The sequence below is a fragment of the Amphiura filiformis genome, chromosome 16 (assembly GCF_039555335.1).
Source record: "Amphiura filiformis chromosome 16, Afil_fr2py, whole genome shotgun sequence".
Taxonomy (NCBI): Eukaryota; Metazoa; Echinodermata; class Ophiuroidea; order Amphilepidida; family Amphiuridae; genus Amphiura; species Amphiura filiformis.
This window is the reverse complement of record NC_092643.1, coordinates 11,121,942-11,149,217: the sequence shown is the minus strand read 5'-3', so window position 1 is coordinate 11,149,217 and position 27,276 is coordinate 11,121,942. Positions and strand designations below refer to the sequence as shown.

General features: G+C 37.2%; 1 protein-coding gene across 1 annotated transcript in view; it reads right to left on the bottom strand.

The window, feature by feature from the left end:
* The window catches only part of LOC140135561 (pyruvate dehydrogenase phosphatase regulatory subunit, mitochondrial-like), a 72,960-nt gene that overhangs the window by 19,951 nt on the left and 25,733 nt on the right, over positions 1-27,276 (bottom strand). Inside the window, exons 9-12 of the mRNA XM_072157101.1 lie at positions 7,812-7,936; positions 6,506-6,698; positions 5,186-5,344; positions 55-191 (exon numbers count right to left, since the gene is read on the bottom strand). Of these exons, the coding sequence (XP_072013202.1) occupies positions 55-191; positions 5,186-5,344; positions 6,506-6,698; positions 7,812-7,936 (614 nt within the window). The remainder of the gene's footprint in view (positions 1-54; positions 192-5,185; positions 5,345-6,505; positions 6,699-7,811; positions 7,937-27,276) is intronic.

Below are 27,276 nucleotides of genomic sequence, written 5' to 3'. Positions count from 1 at the left end.
GTTTCAGTCGGGTTCGGGGTAAGAATAACATACACTGTGGCTTATGATACCTACCTCTAACTCAAATTTAGTAAATGGTGACATTTCCATGAGGCAGACAGCTTCCCTACATGCCCAGTATTCAGCTTTGACCAGATCAAACCAACCTGGTTTACCAAATGTACCCTTCTGAATCTCTTTAATGAATTCATCTGAAAACAGGTGATAAATTAATCGATAAATAGTCTGACAAATGGACACATCATTTCAACTGAAAACATGTAACAGATTTTATAAAATTAGTAAATAGTCTTAACAAAGGGACTATCATTTTGAGAGCTTAATGCAAATGGCCTAACCTGAAATAGCTGCCAGGAGTCATATATTTAGATGTGCACAATATAGAATGCAGAAATGGTCAAAATGTCTATAGGGCAGCTATAGCAGATATGGCCTTTTTGCACTAGCCCCTCATTTTACTTTAAGGTAAAATGTATACTTCAAAGTGTTAAGCTGAATTTATACTCGATCCCTTTTGCAGAAAAGCGATTCTCATGCATGCTCAGTGTTTACTTCCATTTTCAGAGCGTCAAGCCGATCAATCGATACCAATCACTGAGGCAAAAACGATGTCGCTTTCAAACATTATCGCTTGACACGTGTATGCATCAACCAATCAATTACAACCAACTGGATCTATTATTTTGCTAATTAAGTTACCTTTCTCGATTATTAACTTTCGGTGATGAATTAATTCAAAGTAATAATTATTGACAGCAATGGATGTTCTAAAAATGTATTTTGTGGCTTTTCGAATATTTTAATTGTCATCTGCAATCACTATCGCTGACGCTGTAATAAGTATAAATGCAAAAGCAACAAGCGATGCATTGCAAAATTCAGAGATTGGCCATTGCTTTCAGATTCAGATTCAGATTCATTTATTTGCTTTCCAAAAGTGGTGCATCGCAATTGCTATGGGATTGAGTATAAATTCAGCTTTTAAAGTACTGAGAAACATAAATAGTGCTGTACTAAACTTCAAACTAAGGAAAAAACAACCTTAATCTCAGACCAAACTTATTTACCCAATTAAAACTTTGTTTTCTATGGGTATTGCAAGTAAAAAAATTAAATAAAAACCCCACTTTGTTATTATTATTTTCCTTGTTATTGCTCTAATTCCTCTGGGCCAATTTTGGGTCATCTCTATACCTGGAGTACAAACTGTGCATGGAATACTGCCCTCACATCAACATAATTTAGAAAGGGGACATGAGGGCGCATTACACCAAATCACTGCTCAAAAGGTGCAATGGTGATGAGTTCCGGTTAAAAGTATATGGCTACTGGAGACAATGTGGTATCCTTAGGGACCATGTTCTGATTTAAATGAAAGATGCTAACCTATTAATGACCAAAATAGATATGAAATTATACAAATCGATTTCACAAGAAAAGTAGGCCCTGTCCGAATTACTGCTAACGGAAAAAGTTTTAATGCTAGTTTTGGCATTGAAATAGCAGCGTCACTTTTCAACATTTTTTAAATAAAAAACGGAATCTGTAAAGTTGACCAAAATTGAAGCTTGAATTAAAATTCAGTCCTTAATTAATACATTGATTTTTACATGCTTTTCAATGGAGAAGTTATTTGGTGGTCTACGCCCATGACTAACTAGTATTGTACATTCTAGAAACTGAAATAATGTTTTCTCTGTATTATTGGAAGCAAATTCAAATAAAGAAATTAAATTGATATTTGAGAGTAACCAACTGTTTTAAATTTTATAATTTTCTCTGTTTATGTTCAATGACTATAATTCAAAAATGGCCAGCATATTTATACTAAGATTTATTTTTATGAAACTCTATGAATAATCTTGTCATTTTGGACAACCATTCAAAAACAAAGGCAACAATATTACATAATATCAAATGAAATACAAAGTAGAATAATCAACTTCTAAACAATTTATACAATCACACATGTGAGTTAATTCAGTATGAATCATACTGCATGATGAAAAACACCTGGGGACAAACACAACAAACTACATTTTCTAAAGTAAAAATAAAGCACAACACAAGCAGAAAAATAAACCACAAACAAAAACAGCTCAAATTAGATGAATCATAATGCAAAGGTTTAAAGTAAAATGCAACTAACATTCCTAAAAATAGGGACTAACAAAAATCAACAAAATTTGTTAAGATTGTGATTCAAAGAAAACAATGCTAGACCCACAGGCCCTGTGCAATTAATGAAGTGAATTATAGCTTGGGCAGTTCACTAGGTTCATTAAATGTGAGGTGTCATGTCAAAAGGAGACACTTTTGGGCAGGATCGTAAATGGAGAAATAGCCAAAAATCTGCCCAGGGTGATTTTTTCACAATTTGGGTTTGTTGTGAATTTGTGATGTTAAAAATATTGTCTGATAGTTTCAGACCGGAATATAGATGGCATCTTGTATTTTTGAGAAATTTTTCAAGGTAATTCCTACTCTCAATATCTTCGCTTAGGAATGTCCGATTTCATCGGGGAAAACAGCATTGTGGAGCAACATATCTCTATAATTAAGACATGTAAAAACCTCAAAATTGATAACCTGCCCAAAAGTGTCTCCTTTTGACATGACATGTCACAAATACAGTGTGGTCTTAATATATGGGGTTGGGATTGAGTCTTCCAAAATACAAAACAAGACTAAAAACTGAGATATACGGAACCAAGCTGGAAACATCCCATTTTGGAGGTCCAGAGATCCTTTCTTAAATTAGGGTAATAAATTATATTGCATAATGGGCAGTGAAAAAGATGACAATTGATAAATTGATACTGAATTGAACAGTTTCAAAATGTTAGTGTTAAAGGTAGGTGGTCAGATTTGTTCATATTGTGGTTTCTATCTTGCATTGAAGACTACTATTAACTCAATTTTGATGAGATGCAAAAACATGAATAACATGGCCCCATTGGTTTTAGTACATACTACTGGTGGTGCTTGCCCAATTTTTTTTCACACACACCATCTAAACCAGACATATCTCGGACAATAAATTTTAGCGGGTACTGAGAAAAAAAAAAAAAGGTGGATGAGGTTGTTAATCTGGTCACACACCTTTAAGATTAAGTGTTAAGGGCAAGGGCTTCGGTTGCAATTATGATGAAAATTTGAATTAGGATTAGGGTTAGGATGAGGTGCAAAGGTTTTAATGGAATTATTTGCATCAATCAAATAAATAGAGAGTAGATAACAATACTGCGTCTTTGGGCGGCTTTATGAGGCGGCATATGGGCTGAGTGATCTCCGTGTATTGGTATATACCGTCCTGTTATAAATAAAAGAAATAATACTACATAGTACTGTATTCCACCTAATTAGTGCCCCTCCCCTAATAAATGCCTCCTTTTTTCACATGGGTTAGTATTATAAGATTAGTGTCAACAATGAAAGGTTGAAGGATAAAGGTTAGGGTTCAAATTAGGGTTAGGAATAGGGTAAGGTACCAAGGAGTAAACAACGTCCTTCAGCAGGAAAAACCTATGTACTTGTGGCCCTTGAACATGTTTAAAACAAAACTGCCAAGAGGTTACATAAGAGGTTTTGCTTTAAACATGTTCAAGGGCCAATGACACATAGGAGCATCAAATCAAGTAAATACTGCATAAATAATAGTACACTGTCTCTTGCTAGCTTTATGAGGTGGCATTTTGGTTGAATGATCTCCATATATTGAGTGTCTATACCGTCCTGTAAAACAAATAATCCTATATACATGTAGTATCTTGGTGTAGATTATTCATCCAGTAGTTTAAAATATTATTTTTCAAATTAATCTAATACTGGAACTATAAATTGACACTCACTTTCCTATCGTCTGACGTCACACCATCATTAATCAGATGCCTGATGAAGTATGATGGTATCAAAACCAATGTAGCAAACTGAGTTGCAAATTTTAGTTACAGTAATAGATTAATTTAAAACATAAAATCCTACATACCGTATTGTGGGGCGTTGCATTTTTCCAAAAGGGGGCGTTTATTGGAAGTGAATTGTCGTCAGTGAAAAAAGCTTAAAAATCGTGTTCAATTTCCCGATGGTGCTCCTATTAAAAGGAGGATTTACACTATACATGATGGCGGCGCCCACGGAAAATGATATTTTCAGTAGGGAATACAACAAAATTACACCTGTAAGTGCATGGAATTAGTGAAATTCTACCATAATTAGGCAATAAAATGGATGGGAGTTGAGTCATAATAGGTTTTGTCCATTCAATTTTGCGATCGTGACTGACATGACTGATGCAAGTTTTAAGCTTACCTACACGATATGTCATGGAAATGTTCGCATTTTTGTCAAATTTTTCACAGAAAAATTGGAGGGGGGCGTTTATTAGAGGGGGAGCGTTTATTACAAACAATACGGTAGTCATTTTACTTCATACTACTGCTCACATGCATAAATTCTATATTATAAACTTTCAATTATTTGAATAATTTGTTCTTACAAAGAATCCTGTTTGATGATATCCTAAATTAGAAATAAAGAGTTCTTATCTGAAAACAAGATAATCAAATCTTTTAAGATTCTAAAAGGTCTCCTTATGTTGCTTACCCATTCACACACTCATGCCTTCACCACACACACGTATGTGCTCACCCACTCATTAGCTGATTGACTGCCTCACTCACTCACTTTTTCCCTTCCCTTCACTTACCAGTGGTGGCAGAAGCATTAAAATTTAGAGGGTGATGAGCATATTTTGTTCCGGTTTTACTGGGACATTTGCATGCAAAGTGCATGCAAATTATTCAATTCAAGACTATTTTAGCCCAAAATGAAGGTGAATTTGGATATTTTGATGGGCCAAAAGTTTGCAATTTTACTCAATTTGGTCCAAAGATTACAGGGCAATCATTCCTTTATTTTTTCTTCTAAGGATGTCCAGGATGGTCCCTGCATGGCAAAAGTTTAGGGGGGACATGACCCCCATCCCCCCTTCTACCACCTATGTCACTAACTAACTCTTTCACACTCACTCCCTTAACTCCTCCTCACCAACTCATTGTTTAACTGAGTCACATAACTCTGCCGCACTCATTCCATTACTCCCTCCCTTACTCGTCCTCTCAATCCTTGCACCCTCATGCCTTCCACTCATCTCCAAAAATAGCCACATATTTCCCCTCTTTACCTGTGTCATCAACATCCATGAAGAATTTGGGTCGTTCTACTCCCATGCGTTCCCCAAACACAGCGCCAGCTTGTGCCCATCTTGCATACAGGGCTGAGCATCTCAATTGTCTACCAGTAGTCCAGGGTATGTGCGGAAATTTGATACGATAATGCAGACCTATATGTATACAAGAGAAATATTAACATCAATTCAGGTCTGTTAATTTAGAACATGGGTTTGGGCCAGGTCCATAGCCAGGATTTATTTCTTTGGGTGGTGGGGGTGGAGGGAGCTAAAAGGGGACCTTTTGAGAATTGGCCCTTCAGAAATGTTTTTTCCCCAAAAGGGGACCTTTTGTAAAATTTTCCTTCAAAAACTGACTGATTTTCAATGTTTTTTACATGGGGTGCCTCACATCCCAACACCTTGGTTATGGCTTTGATCTGGACATGTGACTACTTTCATGCCACAATCTTTCTTGATCAAAACAACAATTAGAATGACAGAATTGGGATATATCATGGTTGTTGTTTACCAGTGGTATAGCCAAAGGGTGGGGTATGGGAGTTGGCAGGGTTGGCTGTGTCCCCTGGTATCATGGATCTGTCGTTACAATACCACTCCTTGACACATATTTACAGGCTAGTATTGGCAATAGTGTACTGTGACAATGGAAAGATGTTTTCATAGGGAAACAGTCACATGAACAAGATTCATGATTATAGAATTGTCTGAAATTATTTTAAAATTCTTCAAAAAATTTTCTGATACAAAAGAGCATATGGAAGCCTCTTTTTTGTTTTCTTTCTTTCGTGTTTTTTTTAAAGTGTTTTTAGGTTCAGAATTTTTATTTGGGGGCTTTTTCCAAAACATTTTTAGTATTTTTTGGTTTAAAGTATATTTGTACTTTTGTGCCTCTGTTGTCTCCAAAAGCTGGGTATGCCATCAGGGTCAATAGCTATGATTTGACGATTGCCTGTCATTTTCGCCAAAACTGCCTGGCCAAAATTTGACCCTGAAAACATAAACCAGACCTCTGTCCTTTCTGTGGTTTCAGTCAGTTCAAATGGTTATTGTTATAGCCTTGATTTATTAGTCTGGTCTTGTTCAGAGTTCACAGAACTTATTCAAGCATAATTTTTAGAATTTAGCATTAATTTTGCCTGTCTCTGAAGCAAACTGCCTGTCCAAAATGATGGATGGACGGGTGACTGGACTAGCTAACACCCGGTATGCCATTACTGCTTACAGTTGGGGATATACCTTAACATTCATCTACATGGCAATTGTTTATTAACTATGCTGTCTGGTGGATAAAATTTCAAAAGTGCCACATACCTTCTACTTCTTTAACTCTGTCTATTAGAAATCGTTTACTATTATGCTGAGGTGCTAGACGCTTTATACTGGCAACCCATGGGTCTCTACTAGGCCTTCCATGTATGATCCATTCTGCCAAGAACTGTCCTGCACCCCCTGATAGAGCTATACCATTTGCGCAGAACCCGGCCATGACAAAGAAGTTAGGAAGCTGTGGATGGATCATGTTGGATGGTTAAACAACAAAGAAACACAAACAAATAAAAATACAATTAAAGGTCCCTGGTGAAAAGAAACTGTGTGTGCAAGGCTTCAGTGATAAATACACACCAAAGTTCCGGAGGAAGGGTACCTCAGTTTGGTTTGGATACTGTGCCACTGAGAATTTGAAAGTGTACTCATCCATATACCAATTTTTCCCAGAAATTATGACCCATCACTGTACCAAAAGTCACAATTTTGAACCCAAAAACTTACGACAAATTTGGTTATACTGAGGCTCATAAAAGGTCTGTGTGAGGGGGAGGGGTGTGCAAGGCAGCAGCATTAAATTGTTGAAAGTGAACCCATCCATTTACCAATTCTCCCAGAAATTATGACCCATCTCTGTACCAAAAGTCACAATTTTCAACCAAATTAAATGCAAATTGCCAAAATTTTGGACAAATTTGGTTAAACTTAGGCAACTTGGTATATATGTCTCATAAAAGATCTGTGTGTGTGAAATGGCAGCAGCGTTGAAAACACACCAAAATTATGATCCATCACTGTACCTAAAGTAAAAATTTTCAACCAAATTGAATACAAATTGCCAAAATTTTGAGCAAATTTCAAAAAATTTGGCTACACTGAAGCAAACTTGGGCTATAACTAGCCATGTTTATGGCACATCCCTGTATGGTCATTTGTACTCAGTGCCCCCAGATTAAAGCTTGTTTTTAGCAGATTACACAATGATAGAGCAAAGGAGACTAACAAGAGATATTTCATCAAAAAGTTATTATGATTAAAGGATATGGTTCGGTGACTTAAAAACTTCTTTCAAGTTAGTTCATGTACAGTATACAGTGAGTATAATCCTTGGTAATTTTTTGCAATGCACATACTATATCTATAAATGCAATATTTTTATCCAATGCACATACTCTGAAAGCAAGGACTCTGATTTTGACCTCACTTTGTCAAAATGTCCTCACTTTGAATGTGGGAAACGATAGCTTGTCCTCACTTTGAATGGCTCGGCAGACACCTTCATACACACACACGACACACAATCATAAATTTCAGTTATCAAATAATATATTTAAACCATTGCACAGCATACCTCAGGAACATCACCAAACAGGAAGAAGCCATCTGGGGTGAAAGCCTCAGGTCCATTGAATAGCTGCCGTACTTCAAGATTCTCTGCAGCAGGCACTCTATGAAGGAAGGCGTCTAGATGAGGCTCTGCAAAATGACAGTGAAATAAAAGAAATTGAAAGTTTGAGATGCATCAGATTAAACTAAATAAAGCCACAGGTCCATAGAATAGCTCCCGTACTTCAAGATTCTCAGCAGCAGGCACTCTATGAAGGAAGGCGTCTAGATGAGGCTCTGCAAAATGACAGTGAAATAAAAGAAATTGAAAGTTTGAGATGCATCAGATTAAACTAAATAAAGCCACAGGTCCATTGAATAGCTGCCGTACTTCAAGATTCTCAGCAGCAGGCACTATGAAGGAAGGCGTCTAGATGAGGCTCTGCAAAATGACAGTGAAATAAAAGAAATCGAAAGTTTGAGATGCATCAGATTAAACTAAATAAAGCCACAGGTCCATTGAATAGCTGCCGTGCTTCAAGATTCTCAGCAGCAGGCACTCTATGAAGGAAGGCGTCTAGATGAGGCTCTGCAAAATGACAGTGAAATAAAAGAAATCGAAAGTTTGAGATGCATCAGATTAAACTAAATAAAGCCACAGGTCCATTGAATAGCTGCCGTACTTCAAGATTCTCAGCAGCAGGCACTCTATGAAGGAAGGCGTCTAGATGAGGCTCTGCAAAATGACAGTGAAATAAAAGAAATCGAAAGTTTGAGATATATCAGAGTGAAATAAATAAAGCCACAGGTCCATTGAATAGCTGCCGTACTTCAAGATTCTCAGCAGCAGGCACTCTATGAAGGAAGGCGTCTAGATGAGGCTCTGCAAAATGACAGTGAAATAAAAGAAATCAAAAGTTTGAGATGCATCAGATTAAACTAAATAAAGCCACAGGTCCATTGAATAGCTGCCGTACTTCAAGATTCTCAGCAGCAGGCACTCTATGAAGGAAGGCGTCTAGATGAGGCTATAGAAAATGACACAGTGAACTAAGACAAGTCAAAAGTATCAGAGTGAAATAAATATAGCCACAGGTTCATTGAATAGCTGCTGCATGTCAAAGTTGTCAGGTTCATTGAATAGCTGCTGTATCTCAAGGTTCTCTGCTGCAGGCATGCAAGGAAGGAAGCTGGGCATAGAAAAGGGCAGGAACACTTTTCCTGAGTCTTTTGAGGCTCTTTTATTCTAGCCACACCCAAATGTCCTTCAAGTATAATAAGTGAAATTTACACTTTACGCTTAATTGGACAAGTATATATCAACAAATGATACAACGTTATTCTTTTGGTTGGTAGTTGTCCTCTAAATGGAGGTCTTTAAAATGAAGTATTATTTGGCATCTAAACAAAAGGGAGTGTAATGTGGGAAACATTGTGGTAAAATTTGATTTGAAAAGGAGAGTTTTTAATAAAAATGCCTTGCATATGTGACACAATCTGGTCCATGGGGGCCAAAGGCGGCAAATTTGAAACTGAGATAAAGGTAAAAATATGGAGTAAAAAACAATAAAATACATAAGAAAATAGACATCACAAAACTTCATAACTTTAGAACCAAGTATGATAGACATTTGGTGTTTTCAGTAAATGATAGCATATTGTATGTATAAGATAGCATATTAATGTATAATGTTATAATTACAGTAACTCAATGTTCAAAAATGCCTCCTTTGGCCCCCATAGACCAGACTAAGCGGCCCATGTGGCGATCGCCACAACACCACAGTGGCCAGTCCGCCCCTGGACTGTCGTCAAGTCCTCAAAAAATTTGGTATAAAAACTTTTTCAGTTTAAAAACGGTTAACGCTTTGAGGACACGAGCTATATAGAGGGGGTATAAGATCTCATTTTTTACGTTTTCCGAGAACATACATTGCGAGGATGTGTGGCTAGGTCCTTGTTAAGCATGAGGTCCTCAGTGTATCAGTGTTTTATTATGTTGGAGTCTTCGGAAGGGCAAGCAACACACACAAACACACCCCAGGCCATACACACACAAAGACACTGACACACATAGCACACCTGTCAACAAATAATGATACCATAAACCTCAACCATTATTCAAAAATAAAATGTTTCATAATAAGAAAAAGCCCCCTCCATAAATAATCGTGTGAAAATGAGCATCTTTTCATGGTAATCTACCCCTACCCTGCAAACATATCAAATGCCTTTCAAGATATTTATCCCTATTTTGTGATATACAAATTTCTCTGTCCTCACCAAATCCAGACTGTTATTTTGTCTATAAACATATCTTAAGTAAAGCTCTGCTGTGATTTCAACAGTGACACAAAAGGCCAGCCTGTCAAACATTACTAAGTTTTCTATGCTTTTACTTGCTGTTACTCTTGCTCAATTTTGAAAAAAAGGTAAAATTTCACACAATTTCTTACAATTTTATAATCTATTGTAAATTTTAATGTATATCCTACATAAAAACACATATTTATGAACATTTGTGATGCTAATTTGCAATATTTTAATAAATTTTTAATAAAAATCCCATATTTTTCATGGAAATTTGAAAATTTGATAAAAATATTAGTCATGTCGTCTGCTTTTACATTGGCATACTGGTGGTTAAAGACCAGACTCAAAGCCACATTTATTTTCTTAGGCCCTAAGGGAGATCCAGGAATAAAAGGGTTGTACTTTTCAACAAGCTAAACTGTTGCCACACCAGGCTAAACTGCCCAAGGTACAATTCAGCTTTACAACACTACCCCGACCTCTTCACAACATTTGCACTTTTTCTTATAAAGAAGGGGGGAAAAGAGAATTTTGTAGCTGGATGCTTTTCCCCAATATGGTTTCTCTTTACAGGATTTTTTTCTTCATTTTGAGGTCATTACCTTTGATACTCTATGCTATTCTGTTCACACCCATTTCAAATTGGTTTAAGCATGAGTTACCTCAATTAGGCTATTACGGTTGAAATCCACACTACCCCTGTGGAAGATTTTGGAAATATCTTCCACAGGGGGAATATGTTTTTCAAATGTAATTGGTCAAAGTTAGTCATTTTGGAACACATACTGCCCCTTCCTTACCCATGTGTCTTTTCTATTCAAAACTTATACTCCCTCTGTGGAAGACTTTAGCTTAATCTTCTACAGGGGTAGTGTGTGTTTTGAATGGAATAGCCCATTAGCTTAGGGTTAATAGAGTTTGGACAGTAGCATTAAGCTTGAAATATTTGGCTCTTAACTTAAGCAGTTTTAGCTCAGCAGAAAAATGTGGACTATTCATTAATACTAATAATCTAATTATCTCCATTAAGTGAAGTGTGGAATGTGTGTGAGAAAAAAACTTGCTTTTTAGTTTTAGGCTGGCATTTTACCCTCTTTATTTTGCTCAAATTGCTGTGCCCACATGGTCACATTAAACAGCACATTTTGACAGGAGTTAGCTCAGAACTTCATCTACAAATTATTATTCTTACAGTCATAACTGACATTCCAAACTTTTACCATCATCACATTGTTTGATTGGGTCAAACGTTAAAGGTATAATCCGTGATCCCAATGAAAGTGTAATTAATTAAAAGTGTGCATAAATTGCTTAAAAAAATTGTCAATGATTAAGTAATTAAAATTGTCATTAGGTATTTTTGAACTTTTTGAAAATTGACAAAAAACAAGAAAATAGCAGTATTGACAAAGTGAAAGCCTTGTTCAAATACATGTAGCTAATGTATTTGTAGAGATACTACAGTTTCATGTAAAATGTCATATTTTGTCTTGAATACACAGCTTTAAAGTCATAATGTACGATCTTTTTTCAGAATTTACCTTTATTTTTTTCAAAACCGATTTTTTGGCATATTTGTAATACTTACACATGTTCTAACTTAAATCTATGAGCAAGCTGTCAAATTCGTCCTATTTGTAGTAAAACGGGACGATTTTCTGTTGGTCCGACATAAAGTCATAATTTTTTAGATTATGACTTTATGTCGGCCACGATCGCAAACCGTAGTCTCCTACAAAACTAGCTTGGTTACGCTCCCTCCACATGTGGAGGGAGCGTAACCAAACTGGGCGCGTAGGAGACTAACTCTGAAGCCGCACTCGCTATCCTAATCCAAATAGTGCGAGATGTTTCGAGCAGTGATAGAGGTGAAGATTATGATGTTGTTTCTTTGCAAATTCCCAATGTTTTTCGCGTCCAAATGTATTGTGAACTTTCATAATGATTGTATATTATCATTTTAGAAGAAAAAAAGAAAAATCTAAAAATTTAAAAAGATCGTACATTAAGGCTTTAAGCTCAACCACTAGCAGGCTATGTTAGCACATCTAGCAATGGTGCAAAACACTTAATTATGATTTTTACCATTTTCCGATCGAGCAAATCGCTGAATAGGCTTTTAATCGGCACTTGTGTGTTTTGACAATGTCAGCATATCTCTAGGCTACGAGTGTAATGTTTCACATTTATTTGTCAACATACAATGTCCACTTGCATCTATTTCCTGTGTTTGAATGGCATATTTTGTATTTGAATGACATTTTGTGCTTATTTGCTAGTACGTCTAACACATATGTGCCCTGATGTACCAGTATACTTGTTAAAACACATTATTTTTCAAACTTTTTTTCTTGAAATGAGAATTTTAAAAGATATGTAGAAAAAATATTTGAATAAATTTATTTGCAGTATCAAATGATTCTCAGTCAGCAATTATTCTGTGATTATGGATAAGACTGATACATCAAATACATAGGCCTACTCTCTTAACATCTCCCCACGCGGGTGTAGACTGCAGACAACAAAAATTTTAAGAATTGTAAATTTTCATGACCATATTTGGAATCAGCATGAAAATGCATTAAAATGAGTACAAACAAGCATAGTATTGGTTCAGTAGTTAAGATAGCTCTGGATATTTTGAGAAAATTTCTCAAAATCTGAACTTTTTATGTTGAAGACTCTGGCCAGCACGCAGAGCAATAATAAAAAAAAAAAGTGAAAAATTCGCTCTCCCAATGAGTGAGAAGAGTGAAACCCTTCCTAAAAGAGTTAAAAAACACTCTTTCAAAGTATGATATAGGTTTTATAGAGTATGTTACTTGAAAAAGAGTAATGTCCGTTATATCATACAATTTCACTCTTTTAGGAATGTTTTCACTCTTTTAGGAGTGACTGATCATGGTCATTTTTGCTCACTCTTTTGGAGAGTGAGTTTTCACTCTTTTACATTAAGAGAGTAAGATACATCCAATTTGTAGATTATTGGTATTATTAAGGGTCAGTAAACAACAAATTATTTCAAGAAATTATGATTTATGGTCTGAAGACTGAAGGTTTCAGTCGCAACGTCGGTTCGTCCTGTCAAAAATAGGTATGTCTGGTTGACCAGATTTAAATTAAATCTTAATGATTTATGGTCATTTCACCCATATGAATCACCCAACAATTATGGTCATTTCACTTGGAACTAATTGCAGCAGAATTTATTTTAAAACAATTTTATTTCTATGAGGTCCCCATAATACCATAATCAAAGTCCTAAGAAATTCCTGCAGGGAAAAGATGCCTTAATTGCATTTAAACAGAAATGGTTGGTCAAAGTTAGTCAAAGTTGGTCAAAGTTAGCAGTCAAGTTAGCTCAATCGTTAAGGCGTTTGACTATGGTGTGAGAGGTTGCAGGTTCGAACCCTGGCGGTGCCAATATGCTCTGATGGAAATTCCCCTGGACAAGGAATTTGCTGCTAATTGTCTCATTGCAACCCGTACGAACTCAGGGAGCTGATCCTGGTTGTGATGGTTAATTGTGGAGTGCCTAGGGTGTGCGCTCTTGTAGCAGCAAAGTCCCTGATTTGTTGTTAAATGGTTTATGGAATGATGTGGGGCCGTAGTGGTCAGCGACAACCTGTAAAGTGTGCTGAGGCTTGTGGATCAACGTCTAGGCGTTGTGCCTCAAAGCGTAGCGCACTATAAATCACTGTGCTTTTTTTTTCAAATCTAGTTAAAACACATACCCTACATGTAGTTCTCTCATCATCTCATCATAAGGATTGAGATATCAACAAAAACATGTTACACAAAGAATAGTTTGACATATATCACAGAGGCTGTGTTTTTTTAAAACTTGGGTAACAGGGCAACAAATGTCAAAGTCCACTGAATCCCGACATTGACCCATTTTGTGATATCATCAATGTAACAAAATATCAAAAAACATCCAAAACAATGCAACAATTTCGATATAAATCAAAGCATTTTGAAATTGGTGACCATATTTTGGTTGAAAATACCCCTACAAATGTGTTAGTGTTAACCATTATCAACGCCTTCTATTCTTTTATGTGTAAAGAACAAATATAAACATAAAGTACACATGTATACTTCAATGATCCATTAGCTAACTCAAATTCTCCTAACTTATTGAACTCACTATCACTCACTTTCTGACTCATTCATCCCAACACCATGACTCACTTCAACATTTAACCCTGCTCACTGGCTTAAAAGTCAGTCACATACTCACACACGTTCCGACTCACTCTTCCCTAACACCTACTTCAATGACTCACTTATTCAACTATCTCACTAGCTTACTCAGTCAGTCACATTACTCACACACTTTCTGACTCAAACATCTCTGACACTTACTCACTTATTCAACACTCTCACAGACTCAATCACCCAATCAGTCACATACTCTTGCACTTTCTGATTTACTTATCCCTGACCACATACTTCACACTTTACCGACTCACTTATATTCAACTCTCTCACTGGCTTACTCACTTGGTCAGTCACATATTCACTCACTTTGACTCACTCATCCATGACACTTACTTCACTGACTCACTTATTTTAACTCTCTCACTGGCTCACTCACTCAGATACTCACTCACTTTGTCTCACTCATACCTGACACTTACTTCACTGTCTCACTTATTCAACTCTCTCACTAGCTTACTCAGTCAGTCACATACTCACACACTTTCTGACTCAAACATCTCTGACACCTACTTCACTGTCTCATTTACTCAACTCTCTCACTGGCTCACTCACTTGGTCAGTCACATATTCGCTCACTTTGTCTCACTCATACCTGACACTTATTTCCTGACTCACTTATTCAACTCTCTCACTGGCTTACATACTCACACAATATCTGACTTGACCATCCCTAAAACCTACTTCACTGTCTCACTTATATTAATAATAATAATAATAATAATATGGAAATTTATAATGCGCAAGTATCTGTCAGAGCCGCTCACTGCGCAACAACAGGAATATGATCACAAAGGGGAACATGATGAACAGAGCAAATATTCAACTCTCTCACTGGCTTACATACTCACACAATATCTGACTTGACCATCCCTAAAACCTACTTCACTGTCTCACTTATATTCAACTCTCTCACTAGCTCGCTCGCTCACTCACTCAGTCTGAGTCAGTCAGTCATATACTCTCTCACTCTTTAAATTCCATTCACACTTACCCAAACTATCAATCAATATATAAATATACCAAATGTGAAAAAACTGAGCTTACTATGAATGAAGCCAATAATGCTATTACTGCATACCACCGCCTAACTTGACCCCCTGTTCATTCATGTTTTCACATGGCAACAATATGTTTCACACAAAGGGCCAGCAAAAGTTTTGCTATGTTGTCTCTCAACATAGTTCCTTACTAAGATGTTTTTATTTTTTCCCCTAATCCATTCCAAAATTGTCAAAAATGATAGTGAAATTTCTCGAGTGTGTATATACAGCTGCGTAACTGAATTTGGCATAATAAGATGTAGTTAGAGAGAAAGTACTTAAATAATAAGCATTTTTCTTGGACAATTCATACATTTGTTAACACTCTCAATACTAAATACAGTAATAGTCACCACAAGTTTTACATCTATTCTAAAGTGGGCAACGCGTAATCTTCTTTGATTGGCCAAACTAAGCTGCCAGCCTAAAGCAATATATTATGTTTATTGAACTTTTTACCAAAATCTACACATCATCCCACCACACCGTGTCAGAGGGAAATACCAAAAACTATGCGAGCCTGTGGCGTTATTCCCAGGGCCGTCAGTCAATGCATCAGCAGCAATACAATAACACAATCACAATGTAAAGTCATTGGACCACTCACACTTGTGCAACTAACACCACTGAATGGAGGCCAATTAACTGCTCTGTCATTTCAGGTGTGTGCATTTAATACATACTTGAAATGGCTACTATAAAGTGATTTTATTTATACCGTACACTGAATTTATACCACCTGTAGACTCAACTTCTACACGTAGGATTGTGATTACCTGCCGAAGATTTATCATCATCGCCACCCGTTCAAGTTGTAAACTCTTTGGATCTATTTTCATTATTGTTGTGTCAATCAACAATTTTAACTACCAACCATGTTGTCAATTTTGGTGACTGTATCATTCATCTATGGCTTGCTCTATGTGCCTTTACCAATACACACGCAACAAACAGAGGCTAGTGGTGCCGGTGATTCGTACGAGATCTGTACGGACAGTTCTACGGCCCACGTCACCTTGCAGGACAATGGTGAGGTGGAGTTGAATGTTTCACGAGATATGGAATGGCATGATTGCACCGTTATCATCACACCTGAAGGAGACTTTGGGATCAACGTAGAACTAATCAAAGTCCAGTGGGAACCTTTGGATCACTTCTATGTAGAAACCGCTTCCGCCGATCATCAAATCCAATGCCTTAACGATATATACGCACTTCACAACACAACAAAGCGATGCGCATTACGACTACTGACTCGTGGGGTGGTGCAGCTGCAGGTAAGAACGACAGGTGTTTTGAGGCTGTCCAAGTGGGGTATCGATCAAGTCTCCACTTGTGATCTAATTGATTACGGTGATGAGGCAAGTGCAGCACTGTGTCAAATGCACGGATTTGCCCAAGTTTTTCAAGTGGAATTCCACCTTCTGCTTACCGTCGAAGCTGTATTGCCGACCAACCCTACAGACTGTTCAAGTTCACTTCACTTTCAGAAGTTTTCTATCAGCTGCCCAAATCAACCTCCGAATAATACATTAATCATATATCCTACATTGCAACCAGACTCCATTTTGGGAAAATATCCATCGTATACTACGCTGGAAGTCGGTCAACGGGGGATTACCAGCTTAGAGCCAGGAGCATTTCTTGGGCTTAATTATTTGAGATTTTTAAATCTGGCTAGTAACAATTTGACTTCGATAGAACCAAACACATTTGCAGGTCTTGACAATTTGAAAGGACTCTACTTATCGAACAATAACTTGCAAGTGTTGGTAGAAGGTTCTTTTAATGGCATGGGCCAACTGAAAAACTTAGTCCTTAATGACAATGAACTACATCGCCTTGAAAACACTGTATTCAAAGGCCTACAAATGCTGCATGTGCTAGCTTTGAGGAGAAATGCCCTCGAAGTGATTAATCCAGAGATCTTTATTGATATTCCAAATCTTGATCAGCTGCTCCTATCACATAACAACTTGAAGGACCTCCAGCCAAGAATGTTCTCTGTCTTCAGCAAATTGACAACATTGTCTTTGAGCTACAATCAAATGATTACTCTTCCACTTGGAACTTTCTCTGGACTTGAAACGCTGCATGAACTATCCTTGGAAGGGAATAGATTAAACACTATTCAAGGAGATCTGTTTAACGATATACCCATGCTGTACATTCTCAATGTAGACAATAACAAATTAAGCAATGATTTTTTATTCATTACAAGTTTACCAAATCTAGGAAATTTAGCGTTAGCAGATAACAACATAACCAGCTTGCAGGTTGGTATGTTCTATAACTTCCCACAACTAGAGTATCTTAATTTGAATAACAATGGCATCACCAATATAGAACCTGGTACATTTCAACATCTAATGCTTCTTCACGATTTGTATCTTCAAAACAACTTGCTTCATAATCTCAAACCGGGAACTTTCCAAGGCTTGTCCCTATTGGTTAATCTCTATTTAGGTGGCAATCCATTGGTTGATTTAAATCCTGGTGTGTTTCAGGGGTTGGATCAACTCAGCGATCTCAATCTAACCGATACCTCCCTGACGCAAATAAAACCAGGTGCTTTTGATGGTTTGCCTAGCTTAAAACAGATTCATCTTCTAAATAACAGCTTGACCAGTCTACCACCGTGTGCTTTCACCGGTCTCCTTCAAGTTGGAGCAATTTTTTTAGGGCATAATCAGCTTAAACACATCTCTCCTGGTGCATTCCATGGATTGTGTAATTTGATGTATTTGTACCTAAGCAATAATAAATTGAATACTATTAAGGCAGGTATCTTCAGTCCAACTGAAGACATCTTAGAATGTCCTATGACTAATACGAGCATTTGTACTTTCCCATCAGAGATCGAGTACCTCTATCTTGAAAGCAATGCCATCCATTATATTGATTGTGAAACCTTCTCTGGCCTCTCCCAGGTGCAGAGTATCAGACTGGAAGGCAACAAGTTATCCAGAGTTTCTGAGTGTTCATTCCAAGGTTTACCAACTCACTCCAGGATCATTGTTGACACCCCCGCCACCTGTTGTTTCATTAATGACACCCAATGTGCTCCATTACAACCTGCTGCTCCTTCTGTAACGTGTGAAAGTCTCCTGCCAAATGACATCATTCGAGTCTTCATGTGGGTCCTTGGTGTGGGAGCATTGTTAGGGAATATCTTCGTTATCATCTGGAGATGTCTGAGAAAGGAACGTGACAATGCCATACAGGTCCTACTCATTACTAATCTTGCCCTGGCAGATATGTTGATGGGTATTTACATACTCATCATTTCTTCAGCTGATTTCTATTTTGGCTTTCACTTTCCTTCTGTTGCTGAAGACTGGCGTACAAGTCCAACCTGTAAAGTGGCCAGCTTTCTCGTTGTGCTATCGAGTGAAGCCTCTATTTTCATGGTGACCTTAATAAGCATTGATCGACTTGTGGCGATTCGTTTTCCTCTGTCTCATCTCACAAAGAAAGCAACTGTTGTTTGCCTGTCATTGCTGTGGTTTGTAGCACTTGCCCTTAGCATTATTCCTGCCGTCCTTATCGGGAGAAACACGGACATCTATGAGACGTCAGAAGTCTGTATAGGTCTACCGTTTGTACGCAAGGTGATCCACCAATCTAGATACACATGGCTACAAGAAGAGGAAGATTCCCAGTCTTACATGGAATACGAACAAAGATATGACTATGGTTATGAACAAGTCACTCAAGTATTTGAAGCTTCCGATGCCAGACCCCATCAATATTTCCCTTTGGCAGTGTTTCTATGTTTAAACTTCCTTTGTTGCCTTACAGTTGTCATCTCCTATATCGTCATCTTTGTCACTTTTAAAAAGACTTCTTCCAAGGCAGCAGGAGTCCTCAGTCAAAGTATCCGAGACAGGCGTCTAGCTATTAAGATGTTTATCATAGTCATGACGGATCTGTGCTGCTGGTTACCGGTAATCGTCCTTGGTATTCTAGTGCAGTGTGAAGTACTAACAGTATCCCCAGTCATGTATGCATGGATAGTTGCTGTAGTTCTGCCGATCAATTCTACCGCTAATCCCTTCTTGTACACCGTTTTGTCAATCTGTGCTCGAAAGAAAGAACCCAAGTCTGAGAGAACGAACCCATTAATGATGAGAACAATGCTACCAGATTAAAGCCAACATACCTACGTACCAGAGAAGATATTTTACACTTCCCACAATGCATTTCTTTCCTATACTGATTTTCTTTTCAGTGCAACATGGGGAGATGGTGACGAGAAATTCCTCAAAAGAGATGTACAAGCTCTGTTAATTGGGGCATTTTTGTCACTTTCATCCATGTAAATAGCAAATAAGTACAAAGAAGAAATACATTGTGGGAAGTGTACTAAGATATCTTCTCCACCTATGTATGATTCATTATGAAGATTCTTGTTACAAAATCAATTGTTCTACTAATCACTAGTTTGAAACAGTGTCTTACTCCGGGGGGGGGGGAGTCACTCCCGTTGTGGCCTGTACACCATCCGCGATAATAAAAACGCGTAAAAAGGGTAGTTTCTCGTGGGTAGAAAAATTGGAAAAAAGGTAGCAAAATTGCAATTGCTAATACGCGAAAACTAAATTTAGGGTATGAAATTTGATGCAAGGAATAAAATCCCTGTTTAGGGATGCGTGTTACCTGTTTAGGGTATCGTTTTAGCCAAGGGTTAAATCCTTGTTTAGGGTGCTTTTCAAAAGTTGATTATCACGGATGGTGTACAGGCCACAATGGGAGTGACCTCCGGGTCTTACTGAGGTAATTTTTGGTTCCACACTTCGCAAAGGAGGGAGAGTGGGTGTGGGCGATATAACCCCAACCCCGCTGGATTTCTGTACCAAATCTCCTAGATGCTATTCTATGCCAATAGATAGGTATGGGTCTCCTATATCCAGCGATCCTAAAGTAATAATATTCTCCATATCGTCGTTGGGCAGGAAAAACCTCCTATGTACTTGTGGCCCTTGAACATGTTTAAAACAAAACTGCCAAAAGGTTACATAGGAAGTTTTGCTCTAAACATGTTCAGGGGCCAATGATACCCGCCCAAAGACGATATGCCAGTATGACATAATAATGAAAGTGAAACCATCCAAAATTGGAATATTCTAGCTAAATACAATCATACACCAAATTTGTACAATAATTTTTGGCATTTGATTCTTTCTTCCGGTTGGTCAAACTACACCCTCTGTGGAAAGAATTCATCCAACTGGAATTATATTGGATTTAACTCCCTTAATAAGTAACCAAAGGTGACCAAGGTAATTCTTTTCCAAAATGCTACAGCACTAATATTAAGTTAAAAATATACTTAAGATTTGACAATAGCATTGAAAATTAATCATTTTCTGTATAGTGAGATATTTTCACTGAGTTAATGTTTCGTGATTTTATCCGTTTTGGACAGTTTTGTGGGTGTTTAATACGCATTTCCAAATATATTCACATTAAGTACTATGTGTAACATATATTTTTGTGGAGTTAAAAATTTGCGGCTGCCTATTTGACTGTGAAATTTCCCGCTGTGATTGGTTCACCTCAAGTTTGGTAGTGATGTACATGCATATTTTGCTGGCCATAGTATCAAATCGCATGCATAAAGTTAACAACACAGAGCGTACAAAGGCGATTTGTAGGCACGCTTGTGGTGCAACCGTGATAAAGCATTGACATCACTACCAAATTTAAAGAGAACCAATGTATATCAAGAAGTTTGATTTATCTGGGAATGAAAGTTTAATCTAAATTTTTTGGCTAATACTTTGAAGAAAAAAACCAACAAAAAAAAACCAACCCACAATTTCCATGTACTTTGTATATTATTCTTAATTTCAATCTTGTAATTTTGATTATTGGTTATTAATAATCAAGGAGAAATGAAATCAGAATACCTGTACTGAAATTGTTTGTGTGTAAATCATTGGTGAAAAACAAATAACAAACGTATACTTGTGGACTTTTTTTATTTATAAAAATGTATCAAACTTTTATTTGAACTTATATTTTCAGCTAGGTGAAATCAAAGTATCAAAAATGTGTAACTGGGCAAAATTAAGCAATATGTTTGAAAAAAAAAATATTGCTTTACTTTTACCAGGAAATAAAAATAATTACAAAACATAAATGTGAACAATCAACATCTAAAATACTGTAAAAGTGGAAATTTTTTGCTTAAACTGATTTCTGTTTTTTTGTATTCCAAGCAAAAATAACCACTCATGAATATATTCCTTTTGTGTATGGTTCAATGCATGGAAGCCTAGAATCACAAATTCAAAAACAATTGAAACAGTTCAAATTTGGCAACATTTCCATTAGAATATTTAACTTTTATGATATTTATCAATATTTTTTAATGACCAGATTGTGCAAACCAGCACCATCAATGAGAATGCCAACAAAAACAACCATGTTTAAAGACTGAGAATAATTTCAATGTTTCTGGATGCGTGCCAAGAACTTCTGTGTCTCCTATTTTCGGATGTCAATAACTAATATTTAATTTCAAATTAAATACTGTTTCTATTTTAAATGATTATTTTTGTGAAATAAATTATAAATATTTAAGTAGATAGGCTTTCTCTACGGAAATTCATAATAAGATATAGTATTTCTACAAGTACGTTGTTGGTTATCACAGTACCGGTGCAGCCACTCCCTGTGTGTTTTGTCCAGCTTTTGTCAGATCAGACACACATCTGATGAAAGCTCGACCACTCACACAGGGGCCCGCACTTTGACAACAGATAGTGTACTCATAGAAATACTGTAACTTATGATAAATATTTAGGATTTGTAAATTCTTGTACATAGCTTTGCAAACATTTATACATATTATTTGCCTTGTGTGTTAATGTTGTATTTATATACTGAAATAAATTCTTTGTATGTAAAATTAAATATTGCATTCTATGTTTTGTGTGTTTGGGAAGTGATTGCTAAATATTGCTTTGTGGTTGTGGAATTGTGGTTCCACTGTCCAAGTCACTTGGTTTGTTACAATGGAGGTGTGTGGCACTGTATGTCGAAAGTTCGCTATATCGAAGGTTCACTATGTCAAAAAATAAGGCTCGCTATGGCCAATCCTATGGAACTCCCTAAATAAAAATGTCAAAGAAGCTAAATCATTGGAAAAAATACAAATTGTATCTTACCTTATCTTACAATTAATTTTTGGAGCAAGTTTTATGTGTCTTGTGTGATAGTTTTCTTGTTTAGCTTTTTTCTTTCCCCCCCCCCCCTCCCCTCTTTTAAAAGGGGGTGGTCAATGCTGGCCTTATTGGTCTTTCGAACATTCCCTCCATAATCGTTTCATTTAATCTTTCAGTTGTAGGGGGTGCAAAACCTCTCACAGGGGGAAGTTTCCCCCTTCCCCATCCCCCTTGGCTACACCACTGTCCCAGTGTGACTTATATTATATATTTTTTTTAATGCAAATGTTTCAGGTGTGCTTCCATTTAAGGTGTATACGCTGCATGATGCGCGCACACTTACAGGTTACCGCTGTTTTTAAATGTTGCAACAATCATGCTGTCACTGCACAAAATTATGACACATAGGCCTACATAATATATAGTCCACACTGCAGATCCATCTACACCAGGCACAAAAAGAAACTCGTCAGTTATATTCATCCTTGCTGTTCAAAAACTTGATAAGTTTGGATTATTCTGAAATATACATTTTGTTAATTGGACTTTGCTTTTTTATTTGACACCCTGTTTGTGACAAACGAACAAGAATTGACCAAGATATGCGCCTCCAAAGTCTCAAACCCCAAAATCAAAAGTTGCATTTTCAACGATTTTCAATGGGAACGCATCGTTGTATTGCACACAATCAATAAAGTACACAGTGTAACAGGCACAATTTAATCGTTAAAATTGCAACTTTTCATTTTGGGGTTTGAGAGTTTGGAGGCGCATATCTTTGTCAATTCTTGCTCAATGTTCACGAACAGGGTGTCAAATGAGAAAGAAAAGATCAATTCACAAAATGTATATTTCAGAATAATCCAAAATTATCAAGTTATTGAACAGCAAGGATGAATATAACTGACGAGTTTCTTTTTGTGCCTGGTGTATATCTTAGAGATAAACACTGATGCAAATGTGTGAATGTAGAGTGTCCTGTTAAAATCAAAATCCTGGATCAAAATGTTACTAATATTTTGAAAACATTCAAGTAAGCTAAATCATGAGGATTTCTGCCCACTGACTGGTGCTTTGATGTTATATGCCTGAAGGTGTTATCATTTCAATCTGATTTTTCATTTTTTTGCAAACTGAAAACAGGGGTATAACAAAGACTAAGGGTGCTGGTTTTAGAGAAAGTAGACCATTTGTACCAACATACCAAAATACTGACAATTTTTTTGTAAAATGTCTGCCCAAATAAAATCCAAGCATGGGGAAACCGAATTTCAAGCTTTTGAGTGAATTTCTTTTTATGTAAACAGAAAAAAGTAGATTTTTTGCACATAATAAAGCAGTTTGTTTTGTACTCCTAGTTCCACCTCTGACTGAATAAATATGAGATTTGGAAATGGGGTCTTTGATTTCAACACAAAAGGAATTAATATGTCTACCTAAATCTTTACATACTTTGGTATATGGCTTACAACTGGAGTATTCAATCAAATATAAAGAAAATCTGTCAAAGTTGTGCGGATTAAAAGGGTCTGACTCTATGGTAAAAGGAATGTTAAAGGGGCATTTCGTGATCCACAGCCTCATCCCACACTTGCGATTTTTACACCACTGAAAACCTCTGGCTACATAATGTTCATGTACAAAAAATTTCTTGCAGAATAATTCGTTCAGCAAAAATATGGTCAAATTTGAATTATGTTCTGGTATACCAGAATGGAATTACAACACAGTGGCTATGGAGCAATGTAATACACATTATCATGCATAGCTTGTGAACACAAATCGGAATCAACTGAAATTTTGGGAATAAGTTTTTTTCATGGATATCTACTGCAAAATGTCATGCACAAAGAGGATGCTAGGATCACGAAATACTCCTTTAAGCCTAGGATAATTGTGCAGGATGTTTTTTTACTTAGGAAATTGACTGGACTGTTTCAATAATCTCAGGCTTGAGCCCCACCATCTTTTAGACAAATACTCCAGAGTCCATTATCCTAGTTTTACCTGTTCAGGGATTTGATTTTGGCTTATGGCTTCAAAGCTTTATTGTGATTAGATTAAGGTATATGTGTTATAGATCCCTTAATGTTGATTTGTGGTCTATTGAGTGATGATTTGGACCACAATAAAGATCATGATGGTATGTATTGTACAGTGGGACATTTTTACATTTGATGTAATTTTAGAATCACAAAATTGGGTTATTCCAGTTGAAATCCACACACCCCCTATGGAAGACATGACCATAATCTTCTATATAGGGAATGTGAATTTCAAATGGGGTTACTTTAATGGGTGACTCTATTTGAAATCTACACTCCCTGTGTGGGAGATTAAGGTCATGTCTTTCATAAGGGGTGTATGGATTTCAACTGGAACAGCCCACTGTAAAAGCCTGTGAAAATATACTATAGGCTTTAAAAATATCTTGCTACACAGTACATGTAAAGAGTGCCAACTTTACAAAGACCACATGTATTTGTCTTGTGCAATATAAAAACACTCGGCTTATATTAAAGGCACATTCAATGATATCAATGAAGGTGTAAAATATTCAAAATTGGTAAAAATAGCTTATAAGTGAAATAAACAAAATGGTATTTTTTTTATTTGAACACATTGGCAAAAAAGTGGACTTGAACCCAAGACCATAGAAGATGAGTCTGATAATCTACAAATGAGTTACACATGTTCAAGGTCCAAGCTCAAGTACAATCAGGGTAAACAGCAAACACAACACACACAAGGCATGAGATCAAGTACATGATGCTTTTAAGCAAGGCATATTCAGTAATTTGCTCAGCCGGAGGATTGTAAAAATCATCAAAATTTAGATTTTGGCACCTTATCCTTTACTTTTTGACAATAATATTTGTACACTTTCGCTGGGATTATTGAATAGGTCTTTAACAGTTAGCCTAACTCATCTTAACTATGCTGCAAAAAAAAACTTACTTTAAAAAATATTTACAGAATATCTGAACCTACTGATCCATTTCTGATTAAGATATATACTGCAAATTGTGAATGGAAACAAATTAAGCTTAACCACATCAGGTGAAATGAGTTACTCATTTCCACATTCAAATGGTGGGTGATGTAAACAACATTTGCAGGCGGATTATCAGTAATGATACAGAACATATATTATTATTATTATGAAATTTTCAAGCAAAAATGTGATTTACTTAGTTCTTTAAATGGTATCTACTGTAATTGGCAATAAAATGGATGGAAGTTGAGATTTAAATTAGGTTTTGTCCATGCAATTTTGCGACTGCGATGCTTACTCACATGACATGACATGAGCATTTCTGCATTTCAGTCACTTTTCATGGAGGAGGTGTGGGGTGTTTTGAAGGGCATTTATTACACAATAAACTTGTTTTAGCCATATCTGAAGGGTATGAACCCTTTTTGTTGCTTCCCCTACATAGGCCAGCTTGCCTATAGAGCAATATAGTATTATAAATTTCTTCGCCATTAACAGCACATGGTTTATTCCCTGACCCACCACAACCGTTCCAGACCACACCCCTAGAATACTTACGGAATAGATCCCAGTCGTCTGGTAGCGTAAGGAACTCTCCCTTTGGAATGCTCTCTGTGAAAGCTGGTTTATTCCCTGACCCACCACAACCATTCCATACCACACCCCTAGAATACTTACGGAATAGATCCCAGTCGTCTGGTAGCGTAAGGAACTCTCCCTTTGGAATGCTCTCTGTGAAAGCTGGTTTATTCCCTGACCCACCACAACCGTTCCATACCACACCCCTAGCATACTTACGGAATAGATCCCAGTCGTCTGGTAGCGTAAGGAACTCTCCCTTTGGAATGCTCTCTGTGAAAGCATGGTTTATTCCCTGACCCACCACAACCATTCCATACCACACCCCTAGAATACTTACGGAATAGATCCCAGTCGTCTGGTAGCGTAAGGAACTCTCCCTTTGGAATGCTCTCTGTGAAAGCTGGTTTATTCCCTGACCCACCACAACCGTTCCATACCACACCCCTAGAATACTTACGGAATAGATCCCAGTCGTCTGGTAGCGTAAGGAACTCTCCCTTTGGAATGCTCTCTGTGAAAGCTGGTTTATTCCCAGACCCACCACAACCATTCCATACCACACTCCTAGAATACTTACGGAATAGATCCCAGTCGTCTGGTAGTGTAAGGAACTCTCCCTTTGGAATGCTCTCTGTGAAAGCTGGTTTATTCCCTGACCCACCACAACCGTTCCATACCACACCCCTAGAATACTTACGGAATAGATCCCAGTCGTCTGGTAGTGTAAGGAACTCTCCCTTTGGAATGCTCTCTGTGAAAGCTGGTTTATTCCCTGACCCACCACAACCGTTCCATACCACACCCCTAGAATACTTACGGAATAGATCCCAGTCGTCTGGTAGCATAAGGAACTCTCCCTTTGGAATGCTCCCTGTGAAAGCATGGTTTATTCCCTGACCCACCACAACCGTTCCATACCACACCCCTAGAATACTTACGGAATAGATCCCAGTCGTCTGGTAGCGTAAGGAACTCTCCCTTTGGAATGCTCTCTGTGAAAGCTGGTTTATTCCCTGACCCACCACAACCGTTCCAGACCACACCCCTAGAATACTTACGGAATAGATCCCAGTCGTCTGGTAGTGTAAGGAACTCTCCCTTTGGAATGCTCTCTGTGAAAGCTGGTTTATTCCCTGACCCACCACAACCGTTCCAGACCACACC